At 42.3% G+C, this 14,686-nt stretch overlaps 1 protein-coding gene across 8 annotated transcripts in view; it reads left to right on the top strand.

Annotated features, from left to right (window-relative positions):
* The window catches only part of LOC114042905 (aryl hydrocarbon receptor nuclear translocator), a 56,691-nt gene extending 42,945 nt beyond the window's left edge, over positions 1-13,746 (top strand). For 4 of the 8 annotated variants that reach the window (XM_027861685.1, XM_027861688.1, XM_027861690.1 and 1 more), the window contains 8 exons: positions 3,127-3,237; positions 3,393-3,462; positions 5,886-6,009; positions 6,544-6,646; positions 7,016-7,163; positions 8,172-8,334; positions 9,116-9,282; positions 9,963-13,746. In XM_027861685.1, coding sequence (XP_027717486.1) covers positions 3,127-3,237; positions 3,393-3,462; positions 5,886-6,009; positions 6,544-6,646; positions 7,016-7,163; positions 8,172-8,334; positions 9,116-9,282; positions 9,963-10,052 — 976 coding nt within the window. In that variant the 3' untranslated portion in view covers positions 10,053-13,746. The remainder of the gene's footprint in view (positions 1-3,126; positions 3,238-3,392; positions 3,463-5,885; positions 6,010-6,543; positions 6,647-7,015; positions 7,164-8,171; positions 8,335-9,115; positions 9,283-9,962) is intronic. The other 4 variants (XM_027861686.1, XM_027861689.1, XM_027861692.1 and 1 more) reach the window with 2 other exon arrangements.
* The last annotated feature ends 940 nt before the right edge of the window (positions 13,747-14,686 follow it).

Here is a 14,686-nt window from a genome sequence, read left to right on the forward strand (position 1 = left end):
CTGTTCTCTGCAGGATTTGGGGCCATTGGGTGAGACAGAAAGTCTGGATTTATTTCAATTAGAGGGAGCTTTAACAGAACATGACATGTTTCACTGTCTTTCTCTGATAACTTTGTTTTGGCCAGGGAGTCAAAATATGGAAATAGGAAAAATGAACACAGTTTCTCTTTCTGCTGTTACCTATAGTCATAATTCCAATTACAGGCACCGAAGAGGAGGATATTTATCTCAATTTTATTTTTCAGTTATTTCTAGAAATGATTTTTTTTCTTTTTAATCACTTTGACTGACTCTCCTTCCCCCATCACCTACCCCAGACCCTATTTTCACATACACTTTCCCACGACCAGACCAGTCCTGTCTCACCAGTCTTTGATTCTTTCCTTCCATCTTGTCTTCTTTCCCTTAGGTTCTTTTTTCTTCTAACTTGCCTGCTTTTCTTTTTCCATCTAATCTACCTCTTTGGCCTAGATCAGGTCACTAACCCTCACCTTTAAGGCTAGATTGAGTAATAAACCAGCCTTGAAATACTAATCTGAGATCAGGGTCAGCTAATCCAAGGATTTATGAGGGAAAGTTAAATAATTTCTAATCCACTTGATGTAACAAAGGACAGGTGAACCCTGAGGTGCTTCCCTTCTTCCTTCACTTGACTTTCCTGACTTGGAATCACTGGAGTCAAGCTTACTACAGTTTTGCTCTGGGTTTCTATGGGTAACATTACACAGGTATTGGTGACTGGTTCCAGGAAGAGCCAGGTGCCTGGGACTATGGCTTTTCTCACCTTTCTTTCCTCCTTAAATTTATAATCTTTTTTTTTCCAAAGAGAAACATTTTAGCATGTTTTGCCATTTCTTTCTGGTGCCTTTATTTTTGGCCAGGGAGTTAGACTATGTAACTAAGAGATGTGGATATAGTTTCTCCTTCTGCTGATGCCTCAACATCATGCCAGTTACAGAGATGACACTTTTGGTAGGGGATGAGGGTAAGTGCTGGAATATAATTTTTAGGGATTCATTTCTCATTGCAAAGGGAGAGGCTTGCTATACACCCTGGGCAGGGGCAAGGAGTCAGGCACTTGGATTGCAAATGCATGTTGATTTGGCTTGACACTAATGGGGACAACAAGAGCAGAGAAAGTCTCAGTGCTTGATGTGTGTGAATTGAGTTCTGTTCACTAAACAGTTAACAGCTGAAATTTATAAAGCATATGTTATTTCATTTGATCCTTATAGCAAGCTGGTGAATTAGATACTGTAGGTTTTCTTTAATATGTAGATGAGGAAACTAAACTCAGAGGGGTTAAGTGACTTGTTGATGGTCACACAACTATTAAATCTCAGTGATGGAATTCAAACTGAGGTCTCTTCAGACTCTTCAGTCCAGTACTGCCTTCTACTCCTACTGTAACATACTCCGGTTTTGGCAGTGTGACTCCTGTGGGTTTGCTTCCAGTCTTCATACTCCCATTATCTATAGCCAGAGGCTGTTGTTAGTGGTGGGTCTAGGTGGGAGAGAAACTGTTCTGTAGAAATTTTGAACAGTGAAGAGATGGGTGATCACCATCCTGGGTATCAGACCAGTTGCTATGGAGTAGTAAATGAATCCCTTTTACTCTTCCCTAGTAGACACTTACACAGTGACATTTATAGCATTTGTCTCAAGGTTTAGATGGTTTTTTTTTGTTTGTTTGTTTGTTTTTGATGAGGCAATTGGAGTTAAGTGACTTGCCCAGGGTCACAGAGCTAGTAAGTTTCAAGTGTCTGAGGTCGGATTTGAACTCAGGTCCTCCTAACTCTGTAGTGGGAGCTCTATCCACTGCGCTACTTAGCCGCCCCTAGCTGTTTCTTCTTAGCAGATGACTTTACCTGGCTCACTATTGTCTCCCCCACCCCCACCCTCCTCTCATGTTTATGTGTAGTATATCTGTAGAGTCACCGTTCTGGCCCAAGTGGCTTTTCAGACCACAGCTGTTTTCTATCCATGTTCTTCCTCCACCCCTTCAAAGTAATTGACTACCTTTATAATCAACATTGGGTACCAACCATAGATTTGACAGTGATCTGTAAGAGATTCAGTATCGTTATTTTGAGACACGATCACTTCAGACTGGACAAATCTGTTTTGGTGGCCACATTGAAGGGTATTATAGACCTACCATATTTTGGTGTATGTGTCAATTGACAAAATAAATCATCCATGGGAAAAGAGTGGAGGAGAATGTCAAAAAGAATTAACCCTATAGAATAAACGAGATTTTTAGCCTTTGTGAAATTCTGGAGTGTTTTGTTGTTCCTTAGTTGTCAATTTAATGTGAGAAGAATCTCTTGAGGACAGTGTTCCACTGACCAGGCATAGAGTAGATTTCATGCAGCAAGTTCTACTTCTAGACTGGGATAAAGAAACATTTTTGTTTATACTGGAGGCAGGGAGCACAATCAGGTTCTTTGTCAGTGCCCTCAAGATCATACAGGTTTGTCCTCTGCGCATCGTTGAAGTTGAACAGGATATGAGCGGTAGTGTCTCATTCTTAATCTGTTATTGAACAGGAACAAAAAGTCCATTAGTCCAGGCTCAAAGGTTTCTGAGAACTATCTTACAGGAGACTTTCTTAACATCACTTCCAATCTACCGTTGGGCTTTGGACAAAGAAGAATATGGATACAAAAAGGAAATCCAGTGGCTCGTGTCCTCTACATTATAGGGCTCAGGGAACAGCAAGAATGGGAAAGGTAGGAAATTGAGTGCAGGGGCTGATAGCATTATCTTAGGTATTTAGTTTACATGCTGCAGAAAAGACAATGGTTCCTTGCTTCAAAGAGCTTACATAGGAGAGAGAAGTGAGACACACAAAGTCAACAGAAAATTTTCTAACAAAGCACTGAAGGGTAAAAGGGTTAGGCAAGTATTTATTGGGTGTAAAGCTTTGTATTGTGTTCTTATTTGTCCATGTGATTTCAGTGTTGCCCCATCTGTGGGTAAAGTCCATCAGTAGGAACAGACATCTGATAGGTATTTTCACTAATTAATTAATATACAGAGATTTATGAGCAAACATAGTCAGATTTCTCTCTCTCCTTTTCTATCCCCTTACCTACCCCTTCTCTACCACAAAATATTTTCCAGGAACTCCAACCAAGAGCAACGGCCCACACTGTCCAACTCAATCCAGAGGCCACAACTAGGCCCCACAGCTAATCTGCCCCTGGAAATGGGCTCTGGGCAGCTGGCACCCAGGTGAGTGGTGAGAATAATTGGGTGAATAGACTTGTGACCATCTCAGGGTCTTAGTTTTTTCATCTGTCAAATGGGGGAGGTTGGTGCAGTTCTAGGCCTGGGTTGGTAGGATCTTTAGACCATTTGTTTTTCATTCGTCCTCTTTTGCTCTGTAGGCAGCAGCAGCAAACAGAGCTTGATGTGGTGTCGGGAAGAGATGGCTTGGCCAGCTATAATCATTCGCAGGTAAGTTGGTCAATGGCCGGTTGGTCCCTTCCACCAAGAAGGTGCAGAGGGAGTAGCAGGCAGTCATGGGGTCATCAGATACTGTTTCTTTTGTAGTTCTGTCTAGGGACAGAAGTTTTTGTTGCATAGTTAGTAAGGGCCAGGAATTCTGGTTGGAGTTGCAGAGATCATCTTTAGAAGAACTTGGGGCATAGATTTAGAGGTGGGTTTTGTTTCGTAAGATTGCTGTTTTCGTAGTATATATATGGTTTCATTATACTCTAACCTTCCACAAATATCCCTGTTAATTACAGATGATCTAGTTGTGGTTGCTTTCCTTGTCTCTGCCATAGCCTTCCTTAAAGGTCTCTTGAGCCTGAAATGAGTTCCCTCCTCTCTTCCCCCTCTTAGAAACCTTAGCTTCCTTCATGACTCAACTCAGTTACCATTTGCTATGGGAAGCCTTTTCTGACACTTCCAATTGGCTAGTGCTTTCTCCCACTTTAAATTAGATTATATTAATTGTCCTTTTGAATCATGTATCCCACCGTAGGCTAGATAAGCAACTTGAGGGTAGCAGCTGTTTTTCTTTGTATCGTAGCATAGTCTCTTGAACATAGTAGGGGCTTTATTTGCTTGTTGAATTTAATTGGATTAGTCACAGTTTCCTCTCTTTACACAGTTTATAAGACTGAGCCCCCTTCAATGGATATTGTTTTGTTTGAGCCAGACCTCTCTTAATAATGTATTCACTTATTCAACAAGTATTTTTTGAGCACCATATACAAGACATTGTTTTTCCAAATCTTTTTTGTTATGAATCTGACAAATATTAACAAACATGAACATTTCAGTGTACAAAGAACAGAAGAGGTTTGTATATGAAATTGTGTATATGAAATCTTTTTTACATATAGACTTCCTTTTTTTAGAAGTATATATTAAATTTAACAGTAGTACTAGCAATATTTTTACAGGACATTGTACTAGAGACTGATGGAGATATAAAGATGAACTAGTTTCTTGAGAGATTTGTAGGGGAGACTAGTAGGGGACATGTGACATTTATACACATTACTGCATTACCTAGTAAAGTGTGGTAAATGTGTAATAGAAATACCGAATGTCTATGAGGGTTCAAAGGAGGGAGATAAAGTCATATTTAACTGAGGGGATAAGGGAGGAGAAGGTAGCATTTGAGCTGGGCCTAGAAGAAGATGAGATAAAATTTTTTAACAGATGAAGTTAGGAAGGGAGGGCAGTACCTAAGCAAAGGGAATTATTAATTTTGTATGTATATACAAAAGCAGAAAGGGGAAAAATGGCAGCAGTGGATAGGGGCAGTAAGTCCTCCAGTTTCACTGGGAAGGTCCTGGAGCTAGATTGTAGAGGGCTTTGAATGGGTTGTCCAAGGAATCTGGATTTTATTTGATGTTTAACAGAGCCATTGAAGAATTTTAACAAAAGAGTAATGTAAATTTGAGCCGTGCATTATGAAGATTAATCTGGCAGGAGTACATAGCATGGATTAGAGCAGTGAAAGTTATTACAAGAGGTTATTACAAGATAAGTGTAGTGAGGGCCTGAATTTGAAATCCATGTGCTGGTTTCAGGTTTGGGTGGCAGTGTAGGACAGGCTGGCCATGATGAGGGATCAGACCTCTACAGATTTTTTAATCTGGGGCCTGGTTATTCAGCAGTCTACATTGAGGATGTCCTACAGTAGGCACTTTAGGAGGATACCTAGAAAAGATAAAAACGTAGTTTATTGGAAGTATTTATAGCCTCATAGGGAAGAGAATGGACAACTGTACTACATATAAGGAAAATATAGCAAAAAGTATTAATACAGATATGAGAAATGTATACAGTAGAAACATCCTAGGAAGCATTGGAATGATTAGATAGGTAGAGTTAAGAAAAATTTCATAGATTTGAAGTGGAACTTGAAAAGTGTTAGGGTAGAAGGACATAATTTGGCATAGAGAAATGAGAACATTTGGAAGAAGGAGAGTTCATGGCATCAGTGGACAGGAAATAGAACAAGTCCTGGGCCAGCCACAGGGAGCCAGCCTGGGGAACCGGAGGGTTCCAGTGGGCAGATGTGTCAGAGGGGCCTTGAAACTCAGTTCTGAAGAATTGAGACTTTATGACTGTTATAACTCTTTAGATAAGTGACTAAGATGATGATGAATGAGGACAGTTCATCAGACAAACTAGGAAAATGAAGACATTTTGGAATTGATTATCTTGTCTGTATTCCTGGCAGTGCCTGGGGCCTTCCCTCATATCATGCTCATTATTAATTCTGAACATTAAGGGTATTTAGGTTCCCATCTTAAAGAATATCATACTAGTTAGATTAAAGGACCTTTAATCTAAAGGACCCTGAAATAAGGCAGTCTCAGGTAGAATTCACATCCCTCTCTTCTTACTTTCCCTAGGTCTCAGTCCAGCCTGGGTCTGCCACAGGCCCAGAGCACAGCAAGTCCCTGGAGAAGTCCGACAGCCTTTTTGGTCAGGATAGAGATCCAAGGTTTGCTGAGATCTACCCCAACATTAGTTCAGGTATATGCCCCTCTTCTCTTTTCTAATCCCCCCATTTGGAAGCCAGCATGGCATAGTGGAGAGAGGAAAACTGGGTTCAGCTTTGGTGAAGCATCTCTGAGTTCCACCAGCTTGGTGACCCTGGGCATGTCACTGAACATCCTAGTACATTAGGCAGCCCTCTGAGACTCAGACTTGCAGAGTCTTCTGCTAGTGAAATCATAGGTTTGGTCCTTCTCTCAGTTGTTAGAGCTCTGTCACTTTTTAAATTACCTTGTATTTACTGATCTCTCTAAGCTCCTTGAGGGCAGGAGCTGTTGCATTTGAATTCCCATTGATTAGCACAGTGACTTACATAGAATAAATACTTAACATTTTCTCTCCCTCCTCCACTTCCTCCCCAGCAAGATTCCAGCTTGGATTCTTGTTGGATCCAGGTCTAGGCAGTTGCAGTCTTCTTTACCATCACCCCCTTGTGACTTTGGATGATGTGTTGAACTTGGCAGTACAGAAGCCTGAGTAGTCACCTCACCCTGTCACCCCTACTTTTCTTAGATCAGAGTAAAGGCATCACGAGCAGCACTGTCCCAGCTAGCCAGCAGCTCTTCTCCCAGGGCAATACGTTCCCTACAGTCCCCAGAACAGCAGAGAACTTCAGGTGAGTCCTTTTGGTATGGGCCACTAGTCCTCTGAGGTGGGGGGGGGGGGGGGGAGGAAGGTGTTGATGAAGATTCTACTTACAAAAACAGGATTTCTTTCTCCAGCTTTACTACTAGACTCAAGCAAACAAGGGTGCTTATACTGCCCCAATGCAAGGCCCCATCCCTTGCACTGGCTTTACAGCCCTGTGCTCGTGGGTATCCTTTGTGGATCCTGTGCGCTCTGCCTCTCTTTTTTCTAAATTCTATCAGATTTCCTGTAGCACAAAGAGAAACCAAGAGGAGAGGCCCAAAGATGATGATGATGCATGCTTTATTTCCCAGGTTTCCTTACTATTCCACCTTTCTACTCCCTTATTTTCTTCTAGAAACAACAGCTTGGTTCCTCCTGGGACCATCGTCCAGCCACCAGCTTCTGCAGGACAGATGTTGGCCCAGATCTCCCGCCACTCCAACACCACACAGGGCACAGCTCCTGCCTGGAACCCAAGCACCCGTCCTGGCTTCGTTGCCCAGGTAAAGCCCTTGTCACGCCTTTACCCCACTTGATGAATTTTTTTTTTCATTGGTAAAATAGGAAAACTTCCCTGGATCTCCCTTGAATAATACTTTCCCCCTTCAGCTTTTAAGGCTAGGTAGAGATTTCACAGTGAAAATCCATAGCTAGTTCACATATCTTTTAGCCCCATTCTTCATTATGTCTTTCAGCTCCCAACTTTTAATCAGAGTTGTACAAAGAATATCTTGAATAGGTTTGTCTTTTAATTCCACATATGTATTTTCTGAGGGAGATGCAAAGGAGTTAGTAATGTAAGTAATGAACTCGGAGTCAGAATTCTATCTCTGACACTTAAAAGCAATGTGACTGTGGGCGAGGGCCTCTATCTCTCTGAGTCTCTCTCTTCCTCTTCCTCTTCCTTCTCCGACAGGGATAATAATAGCACGCTGGTATAAGGCTCCAGTGAGATAATATATGTGGAGGGCTTCAGCAAGGCAGCCTGCTGGAGAGCACACCTGCACTCTGCATCTATACAGACACCTGACATGTACAATGTGTAATGTACCCTCCTTTAGGGCAAGGGCCAGATCCCTTTTGTGACTGTATCCCCAGCACTTAGTACAGCCTCCAGGTTTATGCACTTAATGCTTGTTAATTCATTAATTTTATGTGGAATACTGAGCTAGATACTTTGAGGGTAGACAGGTAGTAGAAGATTCAATTCTTGCCCTGAAGGAATTCTTAGTAGAGATAGTAGAACACAGACCACAGCTAAAGAAGCTAGCTGTTTGCAGAAAGCCCTCTACCAGCCATACAAATGCATATTTGAGAGTGTAGAGGTAGAGAGTTACTTAGCACTTCCTCGTAGGAGATAAAAGTGTGAACTGGCTTTTTGGGGAAGGGAAGTGTTCATCTTTGTTCAGTTATATTTTCACTGAACTAGCTTTTGAGGGAAGGAGGAGTTTTTCCCAGGGAGAAGATTAGTGATGCTTCTACTCTGCTTTGCTCATGTCCTGTCTATGTAGCAGGTGGCCCCCCCTCCCGCATCCAAGACTCGGTCCCCTCAGTTTGCTGTCGGTAGCTTCCAAACACCGTCTTCCTTCAGCCCCATGTCTCTCACTGGGGCCCCTACTGCGTCGCCAGGCACTGCTGCCTACCCCAGCCTCGCCAGCCGGGGCTCTAGCTTTGGTGAGTCCCTTGTGGAGAGGGGAGGGCATAAGGGGAAGGGCAAGTGTTAGTGAGGGCATGCTGGCCTCAGCATTGGGCAGGGAGGGGGGGTCCAACCGGCCTTTGGAGAGGCAGCTGGTGTCATTGAAGGAGTCTGGGGGGTGGAGTGTGTAGAGACCTACTAGTCAGGCTGCTAGGGGCACCAGAGGGCCCAGAGTGCCAGGCCTGGAGGCGGAAGACCTGAATTCAAATGCAGCTGCAGACGCTAGCTGTGTAACCCTGGGCAAGTCATTGAATCTCTGTTTGCCTCTGTTTCCTCATCTGCAAAATGGGTGTAATAATAGCACCTACCTCCCGGGTGGTTGTGAGGATCAAATGAGATCATGTTTGTAAAGCACTTAGCACAGTGCCTGGCACATAGTAGGTGCTATGTAAATTCTTATTCCTTTCCCCTCACAAGTTGTGCGACTGAGGCTCAGTGAAGTTAAGCCATTTACTTGAGTTTCCTTGTCTGTAAAACAGGGCTGATCGTGTGTGTAGTCCCCATCTTAGGATTGTGAAGGGGATCAAACAAGGTCATATATAAGTAAAGCACTTGGTAAACCTTAAAGTGTTCTATAAGTACCAGTTACTATTATTAATACAGAGTACATGAAGAAATTCCAGTATGTTCTACTATGTGAGGGCAAATATTTGTCAGGCAAGACAATCACAGCTTTCAAAAAACATTGGCTGAGTTCCTTCGACTTTGTGGGGGGAGCGCTGGGACTGGCCTGGTCACTAAAGGATGGCATTTCCCCAGCCGCAGAGGCCGGACAGCCCACGGGACAGTTTCAGGCCCGCACGGCAGAGGGAGTGAACGTGTGGCCGCAGTGGCCACAGGGGCAGCAGACCCACCACCGATCTGGCTCTGGGGAACAGCACGTGCAGCCACCACCACAGCAGCCCAGCCAGCCTGAAGTCTTCCAGGTGAGGGGCTCTAGGAGACAGGGAGGAAACTGCAGAGAATTGGGCTCAGTCGAGGTGGGGGAAGGGGGACGAACATAGGAGCATTGTGATTCAGAAAGATGACCACTGGATTCTGGGTCACCCTTGACTCAGCCAGCCACCTGTTTACTAAGCAGCATGGGAGGAGAAAGGGGAGAGGATGTGGCTCCTGGTAAGAGGAAGCCAGTCTCTGCCTTTGGGCTGTTGAGGACGTATACCACCTAACAAGCAAATAAAAGCAGGCTTAGAGAAGTGTAGCACTAATCATGACTATACAGAGGCCTGCACAGAAGTGCGAGAAGAGAGGGCAGAGTGAATGGAGAGTGGAACCAGGGGACATAGGGAAGGAGAAGGCTTTGTTAAGCAAAGATTGCCAGAAGAAAGGGATGTTTGATAGAAAGGGATGGTACTTCAAATTCTTATCTAAGAACAGAATAGTGCTGTAGGGGAGGGAAATAATTTTTTCTTCCTCTTCTATTAAGAAAGAAAATAAAATTACAGCAGGAGGATTTGGGGTTGGGGAATTGGTGGCCGAACTAACTCATGAGGACAAAATTCATTTATGTGGGGCCTATTGATGCTAGTGTGAGTACAGTGAGAAATTACCTGATGGATGTAAGGGACTGGTTTTTAATACCAATTTTATTCTTTTTTCTCATTAGGAGATGCTGTCTATGCTGGGAGACCAGGGTAACACCTATAACAATGAAGAATTTCCTGACTTAGCCATTTTTCCTTCTTTTTCAGAATAGAACTGTTGGGGTGAGGATTAGGGGGTGGGGGAGAGAAATCACTTTTTGTTTTTAAAAAAAACAAATCTTTCTGTAAACAGAATAAAGATACTCTCCCTTCCCCTCCCTCACCCCCAAAATCCACCTCATGCCCCCCCGTTGTTCCCTATCTCCACTCACTTCCCTCTCCCTGCCCCCGGTAGAGTCGTCAGAATTAATGGAATGGATCATCAAGGCTCTTGAGAACTTTGAAAACTGAGACCAGATGGACTGGGGGATCTTTTCCCTTTTTCTCCCGACCAGAGTTTTGTGCAGAGATGAAGCTTGGAGTGTTCCAGGCTGGAAGATACTACACAGAGACCTCTGGGTCCAGTTGCAGAGGGTTTGATAATCACCTTGGATGCAGAGACTTTTTTGGACAAACTCTGAATTGGATCAGGGAGAAAGAATGGGGAAAAGGAGTATCTCTGTGTATGAGGCCCAAGAAAGAGCAGGCACATGGCTTTAGGAATGGATACAGATAGTTTGTACTGTGTGTGTGTAATTCCTTTAGAAAGAAACTTGTGAGAGAGAGAGAGAGTGAGTGTGTGTGTGTGTGTGTCTATGTCTGTGTCTCTTTCTTCTGTGGCAGGGGGATTATGCAAACTCTGGTCCCTGACTGTGCATGTGTCTGTGTGTCTCTGTGTGTGTGTGTTTCAGAACAAGTCCTAAAGTGTTAATTCCAGGTATTTTCTGCTCCATATTGCAGCCAAAGTGTATTTAGATTAACTTCTTTGCTGTGTTCACATCTATGCCCAGCCAGTATGATCAGTTGTGTAGGAGTGTTTTGTGTGGGCACCTTCTTATTGAACATTGTCAATGACAGAACTGGGTCATTCTCACTGTTGGCGGTGCTCCTCATTTGGAGAGAACTTCAAGACATTATGAAAAGTGGGCTCAGGTGCTAAACTTTTTTTAAGAAACCCTAGACACATGGCCATAAGGACTACAATGCATTTTCTGTCAGAATTATACACTGTACAAGCACTGCGGAGAAAATAACCCCATGGAAACTCAGCTTCTTGGTTTGACAGCCCCAGTAAGAGGCCTTGATCTACACTGGGCTGTGCACCTTGATACCAACTTCATCTCAAAAATAAGTTTTTTTTCAATCCCAATGCTGCAGCCAGACCTAAACAGAAAAAAGAAGATGACGTTTTTCCTTGTTACTAGCACACGGATGGAAAATGGGTCTATAATACTACCCTTTGTTTTCTTCCTAGCCTTTAGAGTCAAGCTGGGTCTCTTAAAATTTTTTGCTAGATGTAGGAAGTGTCAAGTGGGTATAAATATAATAATACTATATGGCAGATGGGTAGGAACCCTATCAAACAGGGCTTCTTAGCAATTAACATAACCATCTGATTGAGGATATAGGCCATTACTATGGCTTTTGAGCCTTTGGTCATAAACAGTGAAGTGACATCAGTGGTTTTTTTTCTATTGTTGGCTCAGGTCAGTTTTTAATTACAAGGCTGAGTTATTAAGGGCAAGATGTTTTTAATGTAGTTATAGGTGTCTTGAAAACAGGAGGCTGGAGGGGAATGTCATATTGACTTGGCCTGTCCTGTCCCCTTCCTTTCACCCTGGTACCAGATAGCAAAAGGACAGGGAAAAGGAGATATTTTATTTTTTAAAAATCTATGTGCACACACACAGCATACATGCATTATATATATATATATATATATATATTATATTATATATTTATATCACAATTTAAGAAGCCAAAAAGTTGAGTTTCCATTTGAATCTGTCTTTTGATAATCAATTATTTTTAAATGTGATTAGGACTCTAATATTGTACAGTTATTGTAGGGTGTTGGGAGGGAGGGAGAAAAGACTCTGAGGGTTTTGTTCCTACTCTTCCTTCAGGGTTTTATTTTCAATTGTGTTTATTTTTCTTGTTGGCCATCCTTTGTTACTTGGCACCCATGTCAAGTCTCATGGTGGCACAAATGATGTCATTATGTAGCAGAGATTTTAAAGCAAAGATATTTTTTTCCTTTTTAAAAACCCTTCTGTCGTTTAGTCTTGATTGTGACCATAACGATCCCTGCCCAGGTTTCTTGCATAATGCTTCCTGCCAAGGTATACAGAAACAGAAAGACATAGATGTGCTATGTGATGCAGAATGCCTTACCGAAAAATACATATACTAAGACACCAAAGATAAGAAACACATTATTCCCTAAGTGAGCTGCTTATATAATCTGTATTTAAAAAAAAAAAAAAACAACTTCAGGGCTGTGATCACTCATCTGCCTTTTGATCTTGCTTCCTTCGAGGGATGGGAGGGGAGGGTGCCTTTATATATAGGAAAGAGTTCCAAGGAGAAGGAGAGCTCCAGATCCTGCCTCTGTCCCAAAATAACCTTATTCTCTAATGAAAAGAAAGTTAAGTATTGGGAGACAGTCTGCTTAGGGTTGTTCTTGGTTTCCTTCTGGGACCGTCTGCTCCGTCTAGCATGGGCTGAAGCAACTGGAATAGAGTTTGAACTGCAGGGGAATCTAGGAATAGAATCCAGCTGTCTTGGGGAAAAGAAACCAAATGTGTTTTATCTTGCTGGAATCATCCTTTTTCCTTCTCCCATGTCATCTGTTTATGGAAGGGGTGGGGTTGGGGCTGAGGCAGACTCTTGTGATCTGTCACATGCTGGGTTGGGTGGGGGAATGGTCTGGAAGGGCTCATATGACTGGCATATAATAATCATCACAAAATACTCATCCCTGGATCCAGGACTTTAAAAAAGGGAAAATCCCTTCTACCTTCCCCTTCCCCCATGGTCTCATTAGTGCTTATGGCATTGATTTATGTGTTGTCATTATTGGAAATACTATGTCTGATTCAATTATTTTACATCTGACTAGTCTCCTAGGTAACAGATCATTTATTTTCCGTGGAAAAAGAAGTTCTTATATATAGGAAAGATACTATCTTGTCTCTGGGGTCAGAGGTAGAGACATCATAACCTGGTGAATAACTTATAAGAGTCAGAAAGTTTGGTGACCTGACACCATAAAGTTGCTGAATTTTGGATTTTTAAGAGTTTGACAAAATGGATTGAGGGCTTGCCTTGGAATCAGGAAGATTCCAAGGGTTCACCTTCTGGTTCTGTCACATACTAACCGAGTGGCCGTGAGCAGTTACTTAGCTTCTCCAAGCCCCAGAGAGTTCCTGATGTGCATCCCTGGGAGGAGTTTGCTACATTGATGATAGCCCTATTCCAAACAAATTTAAATCCATACATTGAATGATAAGCTAGAACTCATAACATTTATCAGGTGCTTTAAAGTTTACAAAGCACTTTTATATATATCGTGTGGTTGATTCTTACAATAGTCCTTTGATTGAGGTAGGTAATCTCTTTATTTTACTGATGAGGAAATGGGTTGAGAAAGGTTCAGTTAATTGCTTTAGGTCACACACAGGGTCTGGGACTTTTTTTGGTGGGGAGACTGGTTTTGAACATGATTCTTCCAGACTCCCAAATTCTTGGGAGGATCTTAACTATACAAGGTGCTGGGGGAGAGAAAAGATGAGCTGCCTTCAAGAAGCTTTAAATTAATTTAATCTAGTAGAAAGAGATGTCAATCCATCAGCAAGTACTTTTTAAGCACCTGCTAGCCCTGTTAACAGAGGTGTAAGGCAAAAATTAAAGTCCTCAAAGAGCTTACATTCATATGTGTGTGTGTGTGTATATGTGTATGTATGAAGTTATTCAGTCATTAACCACTTAAGTGTCCACTGTGTGCTAACTTGGGGATACAAGAAAGGCAAAGGACAATCCCTGCTCATGGAGTTCACATTCTAATGGGGCACATATACAAGTGTATCCATATATGTGTATACATATGGGTATGTACTTATTTGTGCAAGTATATGTGTGTTTCCACACATTATGCACACATACATAGATATATACACATATATCTATATACACAGACATTGGTCAGACAGGAGAACCAGATGGGAGCAGAGTTAAGCAGCCAAGGAAGGAGGAAGAAGTGCTTGTTTCTTTGTTGATGTGTCAACTATCTTAAATGCTTTAGGTAAAGAGGGATGATGATTATCATGAGGCCAGTTGAGAGACTGACAATCTTGAGAGAGCACAGTTTAGTGAAGTTGGAAACAAGGCAGATTGCCAGGGATAGAGAAGTAAGTGTAGACTACTCTTTCAGGAAGTTTGGCAGTAAAAGGAAGGGGAGAGAACAGTGCTTTGAAGTCTTCAAAAGGGTCAAAATGGGGATTTTTTTTAGTTGAATTTATTCATTCAGTCATTTCAGCTGTGTCTGACTCTGTGCTCCATTTGGGGTTTCCTTGAAAAAGATATTGGAGTGGTTTGCCAGCTCATTTGACTGATGAGGAACTGAGGCAAACAGGGACTTGTCCAGGGTCACAGAACTAGTAAGAATCTGAAGCCAGATTTGAACCTGGGAAGATGAGTCTATCTGGCACTCTATCAGCTTCGCCACCTAGCTGCCCTTTTTTCAAGTGGATACAAGTAATTAATGGAGAAAAAAATTATAGAAGTTAGAGAAGAGCTTATAAATTATTTTGTCCAATCACCTCTTTCTACATACACACAATGAAACACACCCAGAGAAGTGAAATAA

The sequence above is a fragment of the Vombatus ursinus genome, unplaced genomic scaffold, assembly GCF_900497805.2.
Source record: "Vombatus ursinus unplaced genomic scaffold, bare-nosed wombat genome assembly UNPS02014768.1, whole genome shotgun sequence".
NCBI classification, from domain to species: domain Eukaryota; kingdom Metazoa; phylum Chordata; class Mammalia; order Diprotodontia; family Vombatidae; genus Vombatus; species Vombatus ursinus.